The sequence below is a fragment of the Eptatretus burgeri genome, chromosome 6 (assembly GCF_056783735.1).
Source record: "Eptatretus burgeri isolate ZD-2024b chromosome 6, Ebu_testis_v1, whole genome shotgun sequence".
In the NCBI taxonomy this organism is placed as follows: Eukaryota; Metazoa; Chordata; class Myxini; order Myxiniformes; family Myxinidae; genus Eptatretus; species Eptatretus burgeri.
In genome coordinates, this window is record NC_140966.1 from 27267656 (window position 1) to 27292655 (window position 25000).

Genomic DNA, 25000 nt, shown 5'->3' on the forward strand with positions numbered 1-25000 from the left:
GGGAGGGGCTTGTGTGGGCGGGGCTTTGGTGGGGCTTGTGTGGGCGGGGTGTGGGTGGGGCTTGTGTGGGTGGGGCTTGTGTGGGAGGGGTTTATGTGGGTGGGGCTTGTGTGGGAGGGGTTTATGTGGGTGGGGCTTATGTGGGCGGGGTTTATGTGGGTGGGGCTTGTGTGGGAGGGGTTTATGTGGGTGGGGCTTATGTGGGCGGGGCTTCGGTGGGTCTTGTGTGGTCGGGATGTGTGTGCGGGGTTTATGTGGGTGGAGCTTGTGTGGGAGGGGTTTATGTGGACAGGGTTTATGTGTGTGGAGTTTTTGTGTGGAGCTTGTGTAGACAGGACTTATGTGGGAGGGGTTGATGTGGGCAGGGTTTATGTGGGCAGGGGCGAATGTGGATGAGGTTTGTGTGGATCAATGGATGGGTGGAGAGATGGGTGGATGGGTGGATGAGTGGAGCTTGTGTGGATGGGTGGATAATTTTTTAATTAAATAAACATGTTGTGTGTGGGGGAACTAATTAACTAATCACTAATTATGTGAATATGGGTGGAGCTTGTGTGTGTGTGGAGCTTGTGTGGAGCTTGTGTGGAGCTTGTGTGGAGCTTGTGTGGAGCTTGTGTGGGGTTTGTGTAGGAGGGGTTTATGTGGGTGGGGCTTGTGTGGGAGGGGTCAAAAGGGGCGGAGTCAAAAAATTTCAATTTATTGGAGCTTGTGTGGGGTTTGTGTGTGGTGGGTTTGTGTGGGGCTTGTGTGGGCGGGGTTTGTGTGGGTGGGGCTTGTGTGGGTGGAGTCAAAAAGGGGCGGAGTCAAAAAATTTCAATTTATCTTTGTCTTTTGTAATTCCTGTGAATAAAATGAACCTAAAATCTCTTCCCCTTCCAAATCATATATCTTATAAGTCCAAGGAACCGTATCTATTACATCAACAATTTTAAAAAGTTCTTTCGTCCATCGTTCAGTAAAACCCTTTTCAAAATGAGATTTCCACCTATATATTCTTACGATATCACCAACTTTGAACTTAGGTTTTCTGACATTAATCTCTTTTTCATATTTTAATTTTGTAAATGTTTCTGATGGCTTCATATTCGTTGACGTGTGAATCGTGTCATTATACTTATCCACAATATCCTGAATAAAAGATAACCATTGTTGTGAACCGAGTTGTGTGAATTTTTTATATAGTCTCTCTTTTAAGGTACGATTAAAACGTTCAACAACAACTGCCTTCCCTTCATTAAAGGTACTGTATAATGTAATACTGTTATTTTTTAGAAAATTCATAAATGTCTTGTTATAAAACTCTCTACCCTCATCAGTCCACAATTTTTTAGGTTTTCTCTTACTTTTATTAAATATCTGTTGAAAAGCTAACATAAGAGTATTACCTGTTTTGTTTTTTAAAGGGACAACCCACGCATATCTACTCCTCAAATCAATAACGGTTAAAGCATACTTGTACCCCTTATCATTATTGAGTTCAATCAAATCAGCAGACCAGATATAATCTACTTCCTTGGAATAAACTTTCCTTCTCTGAAACTTTGTGAATATTGGTTTATGTAATTCATCAGCTAATTGCTCTTCAGTCTTAATGGCATCATTAGAGTCTATGAGTTTTTTGAATTTCCAAGTCCAAGTTTCAATTTAGCACTAATCATCTTCTTCACGATGAACCTATCAACTTTTTCTCTCAAGGTTGGATTTTGTATCAGAGACAAATTATACAACATTTCTCTATCGGCTTCATGCTTTTCTTCCAACGTTGTGGTATTCCCATAATCAATATCGTGTCTCATGCACACTTCATCAACTCTATTGATTGGTTTACTCCAGGATTTAGGATTGTCTGCCTCATCTAATCTTTTATCCAAGTTTGTGCCTGGACCACAGAAAGAATACCCTGGAAGATGTAATTCCCCTGGTATTCCAGTAGTTGTAAATTTACTTCCTGATAAAAACTTTTGTATATCTCCTCCGAGTTTGTGTTTGGAGATAAATTGATTTTTTTTTTGAACCACACACCGAACATATACCTTTTTGTATAACCCTGTTATTTTTACTTTTAATATATGAAATATTTTTAGTATTAGTTTTCTTTTTACATTTGAGACAATAACTCATTTATTTATGAGAAAAATTCCTGCAGAGTGCAAAAACCTTTTTAGTTTCCAACATGCACATTTGAATCTTAATTTTTAAAACATAAAGAATCCTAAGAAATGCCTTCACTCTCTCCTCCATTTATTTAAGGAAAAACTTGAATTAAAATGAATGGCTTGACGATGTCAATAGTCTTGAAGAAAATATTGCAAATAGACTTGTCAATTCTTTGTTTTCCTCCTCGGTGGGTTGAGTTATTTTCTGTAATACCTCCAATCTTTTTTGAATCTCACTGGTTTCCATATTTTGATATTTATTTTGTCTCGCTCTTTCCTCCCTCTCCTCCCTCTCTCTCTTCTCTTTTTCCTCCTTCTCTTTCTTCTCCCTCTCCTCCTTCTCTCTCTTCTCTTTTTCCTCCTTCTCTTTCTTCTCCTTTTCCTCCTTCTCTTTCTTCTCCTTCTCCTCATTCTCCTTTTCCTCCTCTTCCCTCTCTTCTTCAACTCCTTCCTCATCCCTTACTATCCTTGAATCGTTTACACCCCATAGAATATTATACATATATTCATCAGGATTTCTTGTTATTCCTGCATCGAAAATAATTTTTTTACAACAGGAAACCAATAAAATTTCTTTTGAATTTCTAAAAGAGCCTTACCTTTTCTTAACTTTATAATTTTTTCATTATTTAACATTCTAATTAAATCTAAAGTTGTCGGTTTATCAACATCAGCATAATGCCAATCTTTTATTGAAAATACCTCATTCTTATGTTGTAGAACATATTTATTAAAATACCGAATACCCTTTTCTTGAAGGTATGCTTGGACACAGAAATGATAATTTTCTTGAAGCCTTCTTGCTGTCATTTATGTATTAGAAATATATGTTAGAATAATATTATGGCACGAAACACCTCCCCATCTTCCCATAGTTAAATCATTTTGTATTTCCTTACTTATTATATATAATCCTGTTTTTTCTGTTTTCATGAGATAAACAAGGGCAAAACCATTATTATATTTACCCTTATTAAATTCTTTTTATTTGTTGTTTACTAATCGTGGACCCACAAAACTCATTCTCGATACCAAGTGGATAATATTCTTCCTTACGAGACTGATTTAATTGTTCCAGGTCTTCGAGGTTAATTTTAAATGACCAATTATACCCTAAATCATTCATATCATACCCCCATTGTTCTATTCTCATACAAACGATACGCCCTTCTTTATAAAAATTTATTTTAATTCGAACTGTGAATTCTGTATGACCTGGAGATAATATCAACACTTCTGTATCTTTGGAATACACAGCCGTTTTATTTAAGTATATATATTGTGATAAATCGCTTAATCTCACCAAGTCATTCGCGTCAGTCGGGCTTGGATAATTTTTTAATTTAAAAGCATTTTTCATGTTAATATTTTTGGTTATATTATATTTATGTCGTTCAGCCTGTGCCTTTGTGTAATAATTTGATAAATCAATATCCAGTTCTTGAGATACACCAAAGATAGAACCATCTTTACCAACATAAGTCATTTATATTAGATTAAAAATAATATCATAAAATTTTTTATTTTTGTTGAGTTGAAATAACACATATAGACATAATTGACCACAACACTTGGAATTTAATTCTTGGACTTGAAATGTTTGATAAACACCATTCTGTAAGAATTTTATGACTTCAACAGGTGGTGGAAGACCAAAACTATCAAAATAATATTTGTCTTGATTATTAAAAATACAAACCCAATGAGAACCGTTCCCATTATTATCTTCTAAGTTCATAATAATATTCTTTGTATGTTTCGGCACATTTGTTAATTCATCTCTCATACAAATAACCACATTTTGAATTTTTAATTTCTTACAATATTTGGCAAGTTGTAAATTTGATGTTGTATTCTTTCCAAATTCTTTCAACCACTCATCAATGCTCATTTATTTATTAGAAAGATATAATCCATTACCTCTTTTCGTTAATTTTACACCTGCTTGTGCAATAGAAGAAAGCATATCTCCAACTAACAATCTCGCTTTATCAGGCAGACCTTCAAGTTTTTCAGCAAAATCTACAATTACGCCACTTCCACTAATTTGTTTCTCCAACTCTTTGTTATGTCTTTCCAATTCTTTTTGAGCCTGGAGTTGAGCCTTCCTTTCGTTGGCAGTTTTCACCGCTGTTGAAATACCACCCGTCAATGCTCCAACCGCACTTAAACCAGCAAATAAAGGAATTAGAAATGGGAGAAATCCTCCACTCGTCTCTCTTATTGAATATTTTTTCAACATTGGTTTTGTCATTTTAATTTTAAGTGAGCCAGTGTCATTCAAGATTTTAACCTGTTCTCTTGTGAGCAAAACATCAATTCTTACTGCTCCTTTTCTCTGAATTGTATTAACGTTAATCGTACAAGGCTTTTGATTTTGAACACAAGATGATAGTTTATGAAGATTGATTTGATTAACATATACCCCAGTTGGTACTTTGCCACTCATTTATTTAACAAAAAATTATGTGAGACTAATCATCACACCATTATCTGTATTAATCTGCAATTCTGTTTCTTCCAAAAGCAAACAATATGTATCAACTTCTTCACTCTCTCCTCTTTCAATGTATAGGGAAGTATCCACTCGATTAGACTTTATAGTTTCCTTTGCGCGCTCAGGTCAAACGCATAGATTGTATACAAACTTTTAAATGCTGTCATATCCAAAATAGGTTCTTTATTTCCATTACTTTCACACACCTTTTGGTAAGACTTGTATGCTTCAGCAAAATCATTTTTTTCCCAATTAATTTCCAATCTATCTCGTGGATAAAATGTTCCATCTAGAGAAACGCGAAGTTGTTTCACCTTAGCATTATCACTCAATGCATTATTCTTATCAGTCGCAGTATCACCATCTGGCTTTTTAAAAATGATCCACAGATATCGTGGCTTTCCTTCCAGAACACCCAAATTCCACGTGTAAGTAGTTTGATTGAGTTTAACGTGTTGACATCTTCTTTTGAGGTATGATACACTGAGTGGTTTCTTTGAGTTAAGTCTTCGATTCAACATCTCTTCTGTTTTAAGATTAGGAGTATATTCACTGATATACCAACTCATCTCCTCAATTACAAATTTATTCTGATCACCAAAAGCATTACCAACACCAAAAAGCAATCTATTTTCATTATCATTCCTTTGTAGTTGAAATCTAATTTTAAGACCATACAGAACTTTATCATGATCACAAAATCCAAATATACCTTTAAGAGGAACCGCCACAGTAAAACTATTTTCTGCTTTTGTATCATCATTATACGCTCCTTTCCTTTGAATATATCCAGGGTCTGTGTTTGTTCCCGTTGACATATCAGGAATAAAACCTTCGACAGACCCCTTTCCCATTCTATCACTGAATGTATAGAGTGTAAATTTTATCATTTCAGATACAGCAGAGACATAATCAACCGCTTCAACTTCTTGTGTTCCAATATACAAACGCACACTATCAAACATTTTCCAGAAGAAATCATTTACAAGTGTAGCGTTTGTGTTATTCCCAGCTTTAGTGAATTTAAATTTACACAACAAGAAACTTTCGGAGAGATTCAAATAGGTTTGTTGATTATTTATTTCAAAACTTTTTGTACCATTCGTATTCCAGTCTGTTCCAGTTATTGCATTTACCTTGAAGTAATCTTCTTTTTTAGTGGAGTTTGAGATAATAATAGTATCATCCAAATCATAGATACTATCAATTGCTTCCATACTTGTATTTATTTAGGAAAAAAGATGTTAAAACTTTTGAAACCCTGATCCAAGTATTTGAATTATTTTCTGTCGTTCTTGGGGGACAACTGAGTTTTGCCTTTCTTAATTTCTTTTATTGCTTGTAATTTATGAGATTCCTTCTGAGCATCTTTTATACTCTTTACAGCACCTGCTACATTTCCCACAGCAGAAGCAGTTGAACCAATTAGATCTTTATGTTTAAGAATAGTTGAACCAATACCCATGAGAGTATCAATTATCCCATCTCCTCTAAATTGATGTCCAACACCCCTTTGTCTCTTAGGTTTATAGTATCCTCTACCAAGATACATACCTTCACCCTTGTAGTATGGGGAAAGGAACATCCCATCCCCTGTAATTATTTTATATTTTCCCAACTCGTGTTTCCTCACAATAACCATCGTATTTATTTATTGGAAAACTTCACGTAGGTGAATTCTGATGGATATAACTTCTCCATTAAAAGAAATCACACGATTATCTTGGTCGGTTATCCTAAAATTTACTCTGTGTATGGTTTTTCCTGACACAGGTAGATAAACCAAATTTTTGGGTTCCATATTGAATTTATAACCAATTGGGGTTGAGTATGCACTGAATGAAAATATTGTATTTGTATCTTTTCCATCATTATAAGCACCATCAATCAAATCACAGTGAATTAACACCGAATTTATTCCTGAGGATATTTGAATGACATTATCACTGTAAAACGTCCCATTAGTTTCAATCTTTTTTGAGGAGAAACCCAATAACTCTCTAAATGAATTATCAATTGTGAAATCAACCTTGTAGTTATTTTTAACTTTAATCGTTGATTTTGAAGTATGTTTTTGAATGTTTATAACAATATTTTTTGGTTCATCACCCTGTTCTTTCATAAGACGAGCAATTTCGGAAGATATTTGAGAAATCTCATATGCTCCGGGTGAGACTGTTATCGTTTTGTATCCACTTCCGGGATTATAACTAAACTTGTCATTTTTATCAGTTATATTAAATAAGGTATTATAAGTTTCCATGGACAATAAAGATGCCTCATATTCTTTTGTTGTGTCAAGTTGTAGTGGGTATGGGAATGAAGATGTGTGGTCGCTTGTTGTGAAATTGAAACTAAGGATTGTGCTTCTCATCTTATTTAATATGAGATAAAATGTCTTTATATTGATATTTATTAATTATTTTCATGTTCATCAACTGGTCTAAAATGGCTGATGCTTCATTAAAACAATTGTTATTTCCAGCCTTCTGACTGCCTAACAACAATAACAGTCTATTAACTAATTGCGATGGGTCATTTGGAAGAAAACTAACACCTGAACCAAGGATACTTAAAGCCTGAATAATGTGTTTCTCCTTCTCATTCTTCCTACTTTTACCAGAAAGAATAACCTTATAATTTAGAGTGTTCAGCAAATCAATATATACTCTATCATCATTATTTTCCATATCCAATGGTTTATCAATATACTTTGATTCATCCTTCACAGTTGAACCTTGTCTTCCATCTTTTGTGAGAAGAAACATTAATCTCGGAGTTAGTTTAACAGGGGGTTGAGCAGAACTTAAGAACCTTAATTCATCATTAAATATCAATACCTTTTCTTGAACAAGATGAAATATTGCTGGTTGTTCTGTTGGAATGAGTCCTGCTTTGGTTTTTGAATCCGCTGAATATTCATTGTTTTGAACAGCATTCACAATATAATCAGGGGTTGATTAATCTCTTCCAGTTGTTGAAATAAACCTTCATCATGTTCTAATTCTCCAATATGCTCTAATTCTTCCTCCGTCATTTGACTGAAATCTTTTAACATTTGGAGCTTTCTGGGAGTATATTCTACTGTGGGAACTGTGGAAACATCTTTCATTTTTTCTTGGGAAGTTTTTAAAAGTGGTTTAAAAAATTTCTCTTGTTTTCTTTCAAATGCTTCTTCGCCCGTTAGTTTCTGTCTGCGTTTCTTCTTTATGTCTTCCTGTTGTTTTACAACTTTTGAAACCAACTCTTGATGTTCCTTAAATCTTCTTGCTCTTTCTTTTACATCCATTTATTTATTGTAAAATATCATTTAATGAATTGTAAAGATCAACAGGGAAATTTTCCTTTTCTTCATCATTCAAGTAGATGTGTTCAAATAAATCCTTTTCTTTAAATATTTCATCAAATTCTTTATTAACATTAATGCGAGTTGTAATTTCTTCTTCACTAATACTTGCATCTCTGCTTTTCATACGTTTGCGTTGAGTTTCTTCATCAACATCAAAACCGAATGATAAAATCTTCACTCCACTCAGATGTTTAATAATTTGTCTCGTTCCTTCTGGATTAGTTTCTAATATCCCAACACCACCAGATTTTAGTTTCCTTAACTCACTCTTACAATGTGAATATTTTGTTGTACCAAGAGAAACCTCCTCAAACATTTGACCTTCATTCCTCAATCGCATATGTTCCTCCACTGAAATATAGTGATAATCTTCACCTTTTACTTCTCCAGGTCTTATTGCTCTAGTTGTTGTTGATACAATGCGTATCACGGGGTGTTTTTAAGTAAATTTACAATATTCTCATTTGTACTACACAAGAACCTTGATTTATGAAAGTTTTTTCCAGAAGCAGATTTACCCACAAGATTTATAATAATAGTTGTCATTTATATATGTAATTGTTTATAAAACAAAAAATATATCCCTTAATATCTCATCTTGTTTCACAACAATATATTTATATTTTTCAGTCGTGTGCTTCATGTAATCCTCAAATTTCTTTTTACTACATAATGTAGAACAATTATCTCTCCAAAAATTATTGATATCTATTGAATTTAACTTGAATAAAATAAAAGTATTAGCATTGTTTCTGATGGAACGACGAGGAAGTTGAAAGTACGATTGACTAAGATAAATACAATTACAAGAAGAATGTCTCCCTCTTGTGTAGTAGCTGTCCATTACCGTTTGGTTTCTCTCATTAACACAATCATCAAAGATAATGAGGTTCTTTTTTGATTTATCCAAATCTTGGGGAGACGGTATATCATCCGTATTATCACTAAGAATACAAGTTATAGGATTTGATTTCTTTTTACATCTCTGTGTATCACAAAATAGTTGAATTATATCTTCAATGTTATAATCATTTAGGTTTTTTTGACGTTTAAATAAACCGATTATATCTTCTTTTTGAAGACCAGCATTAAAACCTTGTGAGAGTAGTTGATACTCTGGTTGAAAACTCGACTTTGTGAAAATTATTAAATTGTCATAATCTAAAAAGTTGGGAGTGAGGAGCATTTTTAAAAGTAAGCAGGTTTTTCCACATCCACTTGAACCAACTATGAGACATCTTAATGAATTTGGGAGATTTTTATGGTTGTTAAATTTTATCTTATTTTCCCAAATAGGTAAAAAATCATTCATTTATATATTTGAAAAACAGGTTATTTAATTTATTATTGGCTTTTTTAGAAACTCTATATTTTATCCTAAGTTCAGGTTTAATTTCAAGATAATCCATTATTTTATTTATACAATATCTTGTGTTGATATTTCCCTGAAAATTACATCCATGAATAATATACAACAACAATCCTTTGAACATTTCTCTTATACGTTCAGTTTCTTCCCTTGTAAGGAAAGGTGTGTTATCATCCTCATACTTTACATTCATTTCTCTAATCAATCTTGTAAAGTAATTCATTTTTGGTGTAAATCTAAAAGAATTATTTTCCTTTTTATATTTTTTATTATCATTAATTAGAAGATAATCACAGAATATACATTGTTTATAGGCTTTTGACTCTGTGTTTAATCCCCGTCTTTCACACGCAGGACAATTCTCAAATTTGTCATATGGAGAATCAGGAAAGTCTAGCATATTTATAAAGTAAAACTTTACTTAAACTGAAATTCATCTATACTTTCAGTTGTATATTACCATCGATATCGATATACTTTTTTTCATTATCAGATTCAACGACAACATTTTTTATATTAAAGGTAATTTTAAAATTATCGTTAACTACTATTGAACGAAATGTCATTTCACCTGATATATTAACATCCTTTATTTCATCAGGATTTACATCTTTAGGGTTGTTGAAAAAAATACAAATTTCTCCTTGCATATTACAGATGGTCTTATCTTTTCTTTCTAAAGCTTCATCCATAAGGTTTTTGTTCTTTGATACTTTTTCTTGTTTCATTGCTTTTTCTAGTTTTGAATATATTACTAGAAGGAGAGGAGAAACTTTTGTTAGAGATACTTTAATTGATGTTCTACCAGGTATACTAAAAGCCCTTCCACTGAAGGAAATTGAAGAACTCATATTATTTACCATAATAGTTTTTATCCAATAGTTGTTATATTTATCTTTGTTCAATTTTACATCCTTGACATATTTCTCAGTATCTTTAACAGATGAAGAGATTGATTGAAACTTGTCTTTTGTGTCTTGAAACATTGTATTTATTAAGTGAAAAAGTTGGAGGATAAAATGGTTTTAAGCACAGATTCACCTTGTAAAACAAACGAAATTTTCATCAAGAAAATTTTAGTTTAAGCAAAGTTTTATTCTATAAATATGGTGAATACAACGTACTGCGATGTTTGTAATCACGAATATAAACATTATAGAAAACACCTCCGAACCAACAAACACACATTTAATCTGTTTCATAAAATATCTCCTCTTGAGTTGGAAAGAAAACATTGTGATATCTGTTCAAAGGATGTTTTGAAGAGTAGTTATAATAAACATCTTCAATCACAAAAACACAAGAAAAATGAGTTTAAAGTAAAGGGAGACTATTATATTGAAAACACTGATGGGGCATTTAAAGGGCATATAAAAATAAGGATTTTTCAATTTGGAGAACCCGGTCCATCATCAATAGCTGAATCAATTGAAATAGTGAAACCCGATGTTGAAAAATTTATTAAAAAGACATTAAAAGAAATGAAAACTTTAAAGTTTTATATGGGAGTGAAAATGAATATGAAAAGACAAGATGAAGAACAAACTCCTTATATGAGAACAGATCTTCATTTTATAACATCATTTCAAGATTTTTTGAATAGTGGGGTTTATGAAGAACTATCAAGACAAGAGGAGGATGTTGATAATACAGTGGTAGGAAGTGGATTCAATATTAAAAAAATCATCTTTTTAGATATACACATTCTAAAATCAAACCCTCTTAAAGCTTCTTCTTATATTGAATTACCAAAAGAAATAAAACTAAAGAAGGCAGTTGTTCATATTAAGAACAATGATAATAAATGTTTTCTCTGGTCTGTTCTTGCTCACTTACATCCACCAAAATGTAATTCAGAAAGAGTAAAACAATATATGAAATATGAGAATACCTTGGACATTAAAGATTTTAAATTCCCAATGCCACTAACAGATATTCCTAAATTTGAGAAAAAGAATAATCTTTCTATTAATGTATATGGATTAACGGATACAAACAAAGTTCAAATATTAAAAATTTCAAACAACTATAAAAATGAAGAAACACACATTGATCTTTTATATTTTAGTGTTGGAAAGAATTCACATTACACATACATCAATAATTTATCAAGATTAATCTCTTCTCAGGTATTCAGAACAGCAAACAAAATATATCCTTGTAAGCGATGTCTTAATTCATTTCATACAAAAGAACGATTAGAACAACATTCAAAATATTGTAGTAATCATAAATCAGCTGTAATTACAATGCCTAAACCTGGTGAAAAGATTTCTTTTGAAGATTATAATAAATCTATCATGCACCCATTTGTGATATACGCTGATTTTGAGTGTATCCTTAAAAAGATAAATACTGCTTCTCCTAATCCAAAAGAACCATATACAAATAAATATCAAAAACATATTCCTTGTGGTTTCTGTTATTATATCAAATCATCTGTTGGAGAAAAGTATAACAAACTTGAACATTATCGTGGAAAAAATGCTTCACAAGAGTTTGTAAAACGATTAGAAAAGGATTGTATAAGACTCACTAAATTAATGAAAGAAACAAATGAACCGATGAAATTAACCAAAGAAGAAAAATTAGAATTTAGAATGAACAATATCTGTCATATTTGTGAGGGGGGAAATTAAGGAGTCTAAAGTTAGAGGCCATTGTCATCTTACTGGTAAATATAGAGGTCCCGCTCATTCCTGTTGTAATCTTAATTATAAATTACCTTCTTTTATTCCAGTCTTTCTTCACAACAGCGCCAACTATGATACACATCTATTTATAAATGAACTTTCAAAAACACCAGGGAATATTTCTGCCATAACAAACACAAGTCAAAAGTATATTTCATTTTCAAAAATGATATTCACAAAACCTTTAACTCGTATTAGGTTTCTAGATTCTTACAAGTTTATGGGAACACCACTAGCCTACCTCGCATCAAATCTAAACTCCACGGACTCTTTTCCAAATCTTAATTCATTCTTTCCAAAAGAGGAAATTCTCACTAAAGAGGAAATTCAGATTAAAGAGAGAATTCAAAGTAAAGAGGAAACTGTAATTAATGAAGAAATTCTAACTGAAGATGAAATTCTAATCATAAAGAAAATTCGAACAATGAATGAAATTCTAACTAAAGAGGAAATTCTGATTAAAGATGAAATTCTGATTAAAGAAGGAATTCTTACGAGAGAGGAAATTCAAACAAGGAATGAAATTCAAAGTAAAGAGAAAATTCTTACAAGTAAGGGAATTTATCCTTATGATTATATGGATTCATTTATGAGATTTAAAGAAACACAACTTCCATCAAAAGAAAGTTTCTATAATAACCTTTATGAAGAAGAGATAAGTGATAAGGAATATAAACACGCACAAGAAATATGGAAATTATTTAAGATAAAGAACCTTGGAGAATATCACGATTTATATCTAAAAACAGATGTTTTATTGTTAGCTGATGTGTTTGAGGCTTTTAGAACACTCTGTCATAATAAAAATTGTTATGGATTAGACCCTGCCCACTATTTCACAGCTCCTGGTTTAGCTTGGAGTGCAATGTTGAAAATGACAAAACAAGATATAGATTTAATCAGTGATGTTGATATGCTTTTGATGATTGAGAAGTCCAAGAGAGGTGGAATATCACAAGTATGTTCAAAAAGATATGCGAAAGCAAATAATAAATATCTCCCAAATTATGATAGTGAAAAAGATAGTAATTATTTGATGTATTTTGATGCTAATAATTTGTATGGATGGGCAATGTCTCAATCTCTACCTTATGGTAAATTAGAGTGGGTGGAAGAAAAGGATTATGAAAAGGCTTTGATGAATATTGTTATTTCTTCTCAAGAGGGATTGAATGACGAAGAAGAAGGTTATTATTTTGAAGTTGATTTGAGGTACCCGAGTGTTCTTCATAATAAGCATAAAGACCTTCCTTTTGCATGTGAGAAAGAAACCCCAAAGAAAGAATGGTTCAGTGATTATCATAAAAGTTTTAATATTAAAGGCAAATCAACAGAAAAGTTATTAACAACATTCTATGATAAAGAGGGATATGTTTTACATCAGAGAAGCTTAAAACAGTTTTTGAGAGAAGGATTGAGAGTAGCTAAAATTCATAGAGTTTTAAAATTTAAACAAAGTCCTTGGGTGAAAAAGTATATTCAATTCAATACAGATATGAGAGCAAATACAAAAGTAAAATTTGAAGGGGACTTTTATAAATTAATGAATAATGCTGTATTTGGAAAGACTATGGAAAATGTTAGAAACAGGCAAAACATTAGATTCGCAACATCTTGGAAAGAAGCTTCGAGATTGATAAATAAACCAAGTTTTGAGAGAGAAGAGGTTTTTTCAGAGAACTTTTCTGCAATTCATATGAAAAAGGAAAGTATTGTAATGGATAAACCAATTTATATTGGAACAGCAGTTCTTGATTTATCAAAGATATTGATGTATGATTATTTGTATAATGACTTAAAGAAAGAGTATGGTGAAAATGTTTCATTGTTGTATATGGACACTGATAGTTTTATCCTAGATATAAAAACTGATGATGTTTATGAAGATATGAAGAAAAATATTGGAGTATATGATACAAGTAATTTCAGCAAGAAGAGTGAGTTATTTTCCAAAAAGAATGAAAAGGTTATTGGTAAGTTTAAGGATGAGTTGGGTGGAAAAGTAATGAGTGAGTTTATTGGATTGAGAGCAAAGGCATATGCTTATAAGTATGGTGAACAGATTGATAAGAGGTTAAAGGGAATAAAGAAATATGTAATAAAGAAATCAATAACTTTTAGAAATTATTATAATTGTTTGATGAATAAGAAAGAAGAATATAGGAAAATGAATACAATAAGAAGTTATAAACATAACATATATAGTGAAGAAGTAAATAAAAAGGCATTAGGAGCCTTTGATGATAAGAGATTTATTTTAGATAATGGAATAGATTGTGTTCCATATGGATATTGTATGATAGAGTGTATAAAATAGATTATGTTTTAACGATGGGAAGATGGGTTAGGGTTTTTAAGGGCTACCGCCGCGTTTTTTCACAATATATAAATGGTTAAACCAAGTATTAATCAAACTAAAGAGTGGAGAAAATCTCAGTCTTGGTATATAAATGGAAAACATAATGAATGTGAAAAATATCAAATAAGTCTTATTGAAAAAATAACTAAAACAAAGGTAAATAAAACAAATAAGCGAATTAATTTAAAAACTAGTAAGTTAGAGGATGTAAAGAAAAAAATGAATATCCTTGAATGGACTGAAAACTTTGATGGTTATCAATTGAACAATGAAAAAACAATTTACTATAATCTCAAAATGATATGTGGCTCAGGAGGTGGTCAAACAAGAGCATTAAGAGAAGTTTATCATTTCGTAATGGCACAAAAGGGGTATCTTAAAAAATATAAAGATTCAAATGTTTTAGATGGGGATTATTGTGCAAAGAAAATTAAACTATTGAAGGAATTTGAGAATGAACAAATCTTTATAGGTTCAATTCAATGAGGTTCAACCTCCAAGTTAAAAGGGGAGACAAATAAATATACCTTGGGATAAAAAGGGGATTTATTTTTAGGGAAAAAAAATATAAATCGCTGAAAATCCCCCATTCATTTACATGGGGAAAAGTGAGCCAGAATCAGTATTCTTACCCTACTGTGGTAGATAAAAACATTAGAAAGGAAACTGGAGGGGAGCACTCGGGAGAGTGCAAAACCTCCACCGCCAATACTGCTGGGTCACTCAAGTGAACCTTATATATCTTATTCATTAAATATGATGTCAACACAGCTGACAGAGTTGTAGTTCTTTTCTCCAACATTTTTTTTTGGGGGGGGGGGGTGGAAATCACTTCAACCGTGTAGAAATGCAAAAAAAAAGAAATCGAAATTTTTTTGAAAAAAGTTTAAAAAAAAATTTTTTTCTCTAACAATTTTTTTTTGGGGGGGGGGGGTTGGCAATCACTTAAAACATCTTCTTCTTCTTCTCCTTTCGGCTGCTCCCGTTAGGGGTCGCCACAGCGGATCATCCGATCCGCATAGTGATTTGGCACATGTTTTTTTACGCCGGATGCCCTTCCTGACGCAACCCTGGTCGCCTCTTACGACACAGGGATATGGTACACCTATTTTAACCGGGGTATACACCGGCCCAGTACACTGGTACTCATTTCGCCGACCTCGGAAGGATGACAGGCTGAGTCAACCCTCTGGTGTATTAATTCAGTGGCCCAACGGGGCTTGAACTCAGGACCTTTTGGATCCCAAGCCGCTGCCCTAACCACTGCGCCAACACACCAGGCCACTTAAAACATGTAGAAATGCAAAAAAAAAAATTTTTTCTCTAAATATTTTTTGGGGGGCGGGGGCTGGAAATGACTTAAAACATGTAAAAATGCAGAAAAAAAAAATTTTGCTCTAGCAATTTTTTTTGGGGGGGGGAACAAGTCCAAAATCTAATGGCATGATCCTTGGACCATACCTAACCCCCCCACCAAGTTTCGTCGAAATCCGTCGAGGAGTTTTTCCGTAATACAAAAAATTTAACATTTTCACGCTCACGCTGACGCTCGCGCTCACGCTGACACTCACGCCGGGGTTATCGCTATAGCTCTCTGTTCTTCGAACAGGCGAGCTAAAAATTAATTTCATCTTCATACAAATGTCCTTGGCGTAATATATGGCCATGAGAAAAATTAAAGTAATATAGACATTGAATAATTATTTTTTAAAATATCTCTGAATAGAGCCCATGCCTGAACTCATTTGATCTTGCCCTTTACAGAGGCTCAAGTCCACGAGTGGTTACAATCTTGAAAGGGTCTAAATATGGCAAGATGGTAAACCCTACATATGATCCACCCATAAATCTGGATGAGGGCGTAATGGTTAGAGTGTCCTTTCCCAGTCTGACGTCAGCAGTACAAACCCCTAGCCAAGTCACATCAAAGACTTTGACCCACCGAGTGTGGTGAGAAAAGTGGCACCTTTGTTGTGACGTCGCTGGTACACAAAGTGCCCGAGGAAGTTACGGCACTTTCTCCAAGCTCAGTAGCTGTGTTTGTCTCGTCTGAGTCCTGTGTTTTGTCAAGTATGCTATTTCTGTATTTACGTGTGTGTGGTGCCAGCTCCACGAAGAGCCTTAGATCATGTGTGAAAAAGCCAAACATATGGTGAAAGCTAACACAGGATCTTTAATTTGCAAATTCCCATGAACAATCTATCTTAATGTCTAATCAAATGAGAGCATGCTCAAACATGCACCTCAAGTTTGCTGGCATTGCACTAGATGGAGAGGTTGTTTTTTTTTGTCAAGTTTGATTAAATGACGAGAATGGAACAGATTATCAGACAGGTCAAAGGAAGGCATAGGAATGCTATAGCAGAATTATATTTATAATGCAGAAATAAAGCATGAGAAAAATACAAACGAAAGGCACAGGAAAGACAGACAACTACACTGAAAGATATTCAGGTCAAGAGAGAACACCAGTCAAAAAGATAGTGATCTTCCAACCTGTGGCTGTGGTTGTGGCATCATGCTTTTCATGTTAAAATGGTAGGAGATGTGTCTTTGGGGGTGGGGAGTTGGGGTGAAACATTGAGGATTTGTTTTTGAACAAGAAAAGGTGAAAATAATTTTATTAAACCATTTAGTACCCGATTTAAGTCTGGTGTTGGCTAAGTCATTAGGGTGGCTGGCTTGGGATCTTAAGGTTCTGAGTTTGAGCCTTGTTGGCTGCTGAATTAACACCAGGTGGGGTTGATTCAGCCTGTCGTTCTTCTGAGGTTGGCAAATTGAGTACCAGTGTACTGGTATAGGGACACAGCATCAGCGGCACGGCTGCACCCCAACAAAATCACAGCGACCTGGCAGCGAAGCTGCCATATGCAAGAAATAGAAGATACCCGATTTGACATCATTTCACACAGTGCTACATTTGCATAACTTGGGACGATTTATCATCTCCCCAGGAAGACATTCATTCATTCATTCATACAAATTATTACAAGATGACTGGACCGCCTAAAACCGTTATGGAAGATACTACAACGTAATGAATGCTAATGCTTCTGCTGAAAACACCAAAATGTGATCGGTCATGATTGGTTACATGTCTGACGACAGCAATAAGACATATAAACACAATAATAAGAAAAAAATTAAAAGCCAATGCTCAATCATTAATTTATCAACTATTGTACACTGGAAGGATACATTTGAGTTGATAATAATTAATCATTCATGTTGAAAAATTATGAGGAAGCATTTGTAACAGAGGTGTTGAGAAAAAAAGAAACAAAAATTATAATGGCACAAGGTTGAGCACATATTTAACAGTTTACGTTAACAGGATGAACATTTTACATTTTGTATCCCACTGATGGGCCAGATCTGCATCGGGAGCGGAACCAAAATCGAATCGGCTTGTTCTTGTCGCCGACCCAACTGATCCAGTAAGTTTTGTCATACGCTGTTCCACAACGTTTTGAAATATCGTGCTACAAGTCGTTTTTGACCACATCGCTTAACGGTGAAGAATCATTAAAAAAAAATAAAACATGTCATCCGAATCCAGATTCAGATCTTCACCAAAATCGAATTAATTCCTCCTTGTCACACACCCAACCTGTCCGCCAAGTTTCGTCCAAATCCATCCACAACTTTTTGTGATATCACAGACAGACAAACAGCCAGCGGTGAAAACATAACCTCCGTCCACCTTCGGTGGCAGAGCTAATAATGTATTGCAAGTTTTAAAATCATTTTTGCATGACAATGTAATTTATGTATGTCACTCAGCAACGAAGACTAATTATTTTAAGATCTGTTATTAATGGTTTTACCTTGCCAGCCTTGAGGCTGTTTAAAACTAAACCTGTGGGAACAATCAACTGAGTTAACTCATTTTAAACACCCATCACAATAACAGCTGTTAAAAAGCTACAACGTCAACAAAGCAAAAAGAGAAGAAAAACGAAAAGTGAATTAAAAAAATAATAAAATGACCATCGTGTCAATAATAATAGTCAATCAATCTCCTGATCTCTGACTTGTGTCTCACCCATCAGCCAGAACAGAAATTATTTTATGTTTTACTTCTTGTTTTTTCTTAATGTCAAAAAGCTCTGCAATTAGGACGTAAAGATGAAATTGGTGATGAATAAATAAAATTAATTAGAACAAGATAGCTGTGAATCCAAAATACACTCTATCTGTGTTGATGAACATTGAATCCAAAATATTCTCAATCATCAAGTGCACATTGCCACAAAAGCAGAAGCTACTAGGAGTTGTGCTGTTGACATTTTTACTTAGAAATCTAAAGATTTCGTAAGTATATTGATGACTTCCGTCCTCTGTTTGTTACTTACGAAATCTAAAGATTTCTGTCCGCTAAATCGAAATCTAAAGAGATTTAAAATCTAAAGAAATCTAAAGATTTCGTAAGTATATTGATCAGTTCCGTTTCTGTTTGTTTGTTTGTGTGTTCGTTTGTTTGTAGGCACGATAACTCGAGAACGGAGAAGCTACCAATGTCAAATTACACCACATGATTCAGGAGGGTGATGGCCAGCGCTAATTCGATTTTGGTCAAAATCGGTCAAAGGTCAAGGTCACAGTGAGGTCAAATATTCGATTTTTGATGGTTTGGTACAGATAACTCGAGAACGGAAGAAGCTACCAATGTCAAATTACACCACGTGATTCAGGAGGGTGATGACTAGCGCTGATTAGATTTTGGTCAAAATCGGTCAAAGGTCAAGGTCACAGTGAGGTCAAACATCCAAAAAATGATAACTCGAGAACGGAAGAAGCTACAAATGTCGAATTACACCACGTGATTCAGGAGGGTGATGGCAAGCGCTGATGACATTTTGGTCAAAATCGGTCAAAGGTCAAGGTCACAGTGAGGTCAAACATCCAAAACATTCGATTTTTGATGGTTTGGTACAGAATCATCGTAGAAACTTCTGGTTTGCGTTGCTACCTTCTCTGGAGACAGCTTTTATTGGACAAGGTCAGAGGTCAAGTTGACGATTTCGTAAGTACCAGTCCATGACTGCTTGTTTTGTTTGTTTGTTTTTTACTCATACCAACCACACTGACTAAATATACCACCTGCAGCATAATGTTTGTGTGAAATAATCACAGTGCTGCCCAGTGAACAAGTGGTGCTGGTGGTTGAGTCATTACTCTCGACAGAATGTTAGAGCGATGACAAGTTGCGAAAATTTCAAGGAAAAAAGGCAAAAAGAAAAGGAATGACGAGATAAGAAAAAACGTGGACCAGCAATCGTGTTGCTGTTGACGCAAAGCCAATGCATTATATATTTGTACCTTCATATTATTGAATATGCTTGGTGTTGGCTTAATGGTTAGGGGTGATCGGCTTGGGATCCTCGGGTCCTGAGTTCAAATCCTGCTTGGCTGTTAAATTAATTACAAGTGGGGTTGACCTAGCCTGTTATCTTTCTGAGGTTAGCTGTTAAATTAATTACAAGTGGGGTTGACTCAGCCTGTTATCTTTCTGAGGTTGGCTGTTAAATTAATTACAAGTGGGGTTGACTCAGCCTGTTATCTTTCTGAGGTTGGCAAAATGAGTACTTGAGTTCATAGCATTGTGATTAGAATAGTTTAAATGTGCAATATTAGATTTTGTGGGTTTGTCGTGGGAGTGGAAGTGACATTTTTACTTTAAACTATATATTTTTTTTTTTTACTATATTTTTTTACTATAAACACAGTTTAAGTGAAGGTTGGTAACATTTCCATATTTTACAGATAAAACGGACCTTCAATACAATTTTGTATCTTGGCAAGTATAACACCACCCTTAAAGCACACAGAAATGGCAGAGCTGACTTTCCCAAGATCTAGAGACTAACAAATGAAGCTCTGTGGCTTTGCTCGAGTTATAAGCAAAGATAGATCACAAATTTCACCAGCATCTGATCAACGGCGCCGATAATTCAAAATATACATTAAAGACAACACAGTAGGAGATCTTTATGCGACGAGACCGGATAGTGCAAGGATCTGACCGAGACTATCCGTAGCCAGAAACTACCAGAGGCTGCGATTGCAGTTGAAGTTACAGATCGATATGCAAATAAAAAGGTCTTTTGTCTATTTACATGTGAACATCAGCAAAAATGCTACAACAAGTAAACTTTTTCTTGAATTGAAGAATCTGCAGAGAAACACTTTTGAAACCATTGCTGAGGCAATTATTGTGACAATGAAGAACAACAACACGCATGTGACTGGTATACGTGAACAAGATTATGATCATGCCTCCTGTATGTCATTGGGTATACAGTACCTGATACTAAAGGTTGATTGAAAGCTTCAGCAGGATCTGGAGCCCAGTATAGACATTGCCTAGCACATGTTCTTAACTTCTCCATAGCAAGTACTCGTCGTTTGCAAGAGGTGAGAAATGCAATTGGGGTGATCAATGAGGTATACCTTTACTTTGACAACTCCCCAAATAGCAAGTTTTCATAGATGACTGAAGGTATATTCCACAGGCATACAACATGAGAATATCAGCAGGTTGTGCAAAACCCATTGGGTTGAAAGGTGTACATGCCTCAAGGTCTTTTGTGAGCTGTATAAACTCATAGTGAGAACCCATTTTGCAATTATTGCATGACAGGAAAGCCCTGAGGTTCATGAAAGTGCCTTGAATTTTGAGAGTGACACAGCAAGATTGTCTAATGGACTAATCAACCCAGTTCAAGCCTTCAAAAATGTGATTAATTTCACCTTATTGAAGAACGGCCTGAGCTATGTCTGCACCAGGGCCAGCAAAGTTCAAAAACGAGGCCTTCAAATTTACTCCGCATACCGTGTAGTTGACTCGGGCATAGCTGATTTTATAGAGCTTAGGAAAGGATTGGATGAAGTCTCCAGCATTGGTGAAATTTAGCACTTTCACTTGCAGAAGTCAGCTTTTCAGATTGAAGTGTGAAAATCTTATCTTTTTGAAGAATGATCTCCCCAAGTTCATTGTCCCCTTAACAATCAAATTCACAGATAGAAGATGCATTGGAAATAAAGGGAGAAGCAAGGAGGGAAAAGCTCACAAACACTATGACCAACACTGTAAGATATTATTGCTATGACATGAGCTTCCGGAACAGTAAGTGCTTGCTCGTCCTTCGCTGCTGCACCTTACTAATATCTTGTGCAAAGGCAGAGAGGTCATTCTCTTAGCTTTGGAGGATTAAATTTTATCCTTTGAATGAGATGCTTGACACCTGTCTTTTAGCTCTTGCCGTGATGGTCTGCCATTATGATCGGCATGTGGTTCAGGCCCGAGAGGTGCATCAATTTCAGGAAACTCAAGGAATAAACTTTCTTTCAATAATGGGTGCTGCTTATCGATCCTACATCTGGACCAACATTCGTTTTTACCATTATTGTGACGATTTTGTTTATTACTGGATTAAAATAATAATAAGTTATTTTAATCATTCATTTTGCACAATCAGATTCATAGGCTGCCAAGGCGGTTTCATTGGCTAACGGGCACAATCCTGGACAGGTCACCACTCTGTTGCAGGATACTCAAACAGCTAATTTTTCTCAGAGCTGGTACTCATTTTGCCTTCCTCGGAAGGATGACAGGCTGAGTCAACTCACCTGGTGTTATTTATGATTTATGATGTACGGAACAACAGGGGACTTGAACTTAGGACCTTAAGACCTTAAGGAAGCCATCATAACCGTTAAGCCACTACCCGGCTTACTGGATCAAAATGCTCCTCATAAATAACATATTAGGGTGCACGGTGACCTGCTGTTGCTCAGCACAGATGTAAAGTGGTTCAGTTGTCATTTTGTGAGATTAACCATGTGTATTTTTATTTTTTCCATTAACATACAAAGTCGAAGCTTGTATCAAAGCTAGAACACAGAACTGATCAGAAAATAACAAAATAAAAAATGAAAAAGTGAAAATGAGGGAAGGGGTGGGACACACCAGCAGAATGGTAGGGGAACACAATAGAGGGACACTTGGAGGAAGAATGAGATCAAGGAGAAGGGGAGGAAGACATAACAGGTGAACAACCTGGATATAAGCTCAAAAACAGCAAGAAGAGGAAGGGAAAAACCAGGGATGAAACAATTGGGGAAATGGAACAAAAAATTAAAAACAGGGTGAAGGAGAGAGGGAAAATACAATAACCTGGAAACTAAAGGGTGGGCTTGGAGAAGGCAATGAAGGCAGAAAATAAAATAATTAAAACATGAGTTCCCTTTCAAGGAACTTCAACATAGGAGGAGGCCACTTGGTTCTTCAAACCTTCACAACAGTTGCCAGCCTATGGCTGCTTATCCATGCACTATCATTTTTTAAAAATGCTGAGTATCAGGCAATGAAGCAGCATGTACTATTTTAAAAGTCTTTGCTATGACTTGGCAGGGGTCATTTTCAAACCGGTGACCTCCCAGTCTTGGAGCAGACACTATAACTATGATGCCACTGAGGCTGGTGATCATGACTGTGGATGGGGAATGACCTGAGGTGATGGTGACCAGCTCTCTTGAAGCCCTTGAGGGAAGACTGAAATTGAACAGATTGAGGAGGTTGGTTCCACAGATGAGAGAAAAGAAGAACAAATGAATGGGGAAGGGGACGGGAGGAGGGGAGCTGTTAAATACACATTGCACTTCTTGATGCTATGGAAACGAGTTTCACCAGAGGTGGGTTGGTGCCCTGCAGAAGAAAACCTGTGAGGGAGTGGGTCATGGACAAAAAAAGGAAAGTGCAGAGGGGGCAAGACGAGAAAGGAGGAATCAGAAGATAGAGAGAACACTGGCCTATCCACAATGTGAGAGTAACAGGCCCAGAGATTCTGCTTTGTTGTAGGAGATTCCAATGATTTTGACAACCTTGGTTTCCACAACAACAAGAAGTGCAATGTGAAACAGGGACACCAGCCCAAAGGATTGAGATGATATTGGAAAACTCATAGGGTGACCATGCCCCTCCCCCAACCCCTTTTCTCAACATATAGATCCACCGATGTGGAATTAACTACAGACAGTAGGCCATTCTGTCATTTGGGTACAGAAATTTTTGCTCAGCAATCATGGGAATTAAGCTCACAGTACAAAAGGCAATGCAACAAGGCTTTAACTGAACCAGCGAGGCACTCCACAAGATATCAGGGCAGGGCATAAATATTTATTTTCTTGAAAGATTTCATCCCAAAATATTCACCCTCCAGGAAATAATCCACCATGGCATTAGTCACAAATTAAGCTGTATAATTGACTATTGCTTAGATATTTGAAAGTCCTGGTTTGGGGTTACAGGGGTGGTGGGTGAGAATAAGGAAGGGAATATGGGAGGGTAGGCTATGGGAGTCGGGAGATTAAAAAATAGGAAGCTGAGAAGAGACGAAGGTAAAGAGATTGTACAAGAATGGAATGTATTGGGTATGTGTGGGGAGTTTGTGTCAAAACTTTGCTATTCTCACACATTATTACAAAGGTGGCCCTTAATAATGCATTTTCAAATGGAACTCATTGCACGTCTTTGGATAAACTTAAAATCCAGCCACAGTTGTGAAAACATTTGCTTCTGTAAGCTTGAACAAAACTTCATTGCTTGAGAGACCAAAAACAACAAAATATTTTGTGCTGCAACGATTAAATATACAAACAACAATTGTTGGCACTCCTGAACATAACAGTGCAGATTTTAGGAATAGGAACTACATATAAAGGGCTGCAATAATAAAATACTGCATGTGGATGAGTGGTTTAGCTATGGCTTGAGTCACAATGGTTAATTTGGTGTTCAATTGAGATGAAAGATAGAGATCTGTCTACCAAAACAGCAACAAATGGTAAGCCCAGCAGTCCATATTTTACAGGTCATTGTTTCATAACAATACATCATAAGTTTCAAAAAACCTGAGTGAGAGAAAAACCTCAACTTGTTGAGGTTAATGGCAATAATAGCATACACTGAAATCGACTGCTGAAAAGATTCACTCTCTATTCAAAAGATGAAAGCACCAGTTATAAGAATTATAGAAGGACCAATCAAGCTAACTATATGTCAAAATCGATTTTATCAACTCAAAGTTGACTATCAACTCACCAAAGTATCAACTAACGACGATTAAAAGCAAAGTGAAGCTGATGTTTCGTTCAGCCATAGACCCTTTGTCGTAACAAAAGAAGGGAACTGATGAATGGGATAATTTCACCAACTAAAGGCGAATGCCAAAAACTTCAGCTTCACTTTGCTTCGGAAGCTGATTAGCATTTCCTTGTCAGCTTCCAGTAATCCAGATGATAAAGCCTTTTGTTTGAAATGCCTGACACAAAGACTAATATTCCTCTGTATCCCAAAATACAGCACCATTAATTCCACAACTGTATACACTGCCTCAGTAGTTTGAGCACTCAATAGCCATATTCAAATGTACATCAATGCAGCTTTTGGAAGTCACGAACCTGGTACCCACGGATTTGGCCATGGTGTTGTGAAGCTGGCGGAGATCGCCAAGATACTCGAATTGCTGTCGAGTTGATCTCTTGTGCTCGAACCTGCCTCGGAGGGCCGCTTG

General features: G+C 35.2%; 1 protein-coding gene across 7 annotated transcripts in view; it reads right to left on the bottom strand.

The window, feature by feature from the left end:
* Positions 1-25000, bottom strand: part of LOC147024432 (receptor-type tyrosine-protein phosphatase delta-like) — an 881646-nt gene that overhangs the window by 375994 nt on the left and 480652 nt on the right. For all 7 annotated transcript variants that reach the window (XM_085884376.1, XM_085884379.1, XM_085884375.1 and 4 more), the window contains one exon: positions 24888-25000. This exon is cut by the window's right edge and continues 3 nt beyond it. In XM_085884376.1, the coding sequence (XP_085740502.1) occupies positions 24888-25000 (113 nt within the window). The remainder of the gene's footprint in view (positions 1-24887) is intronic.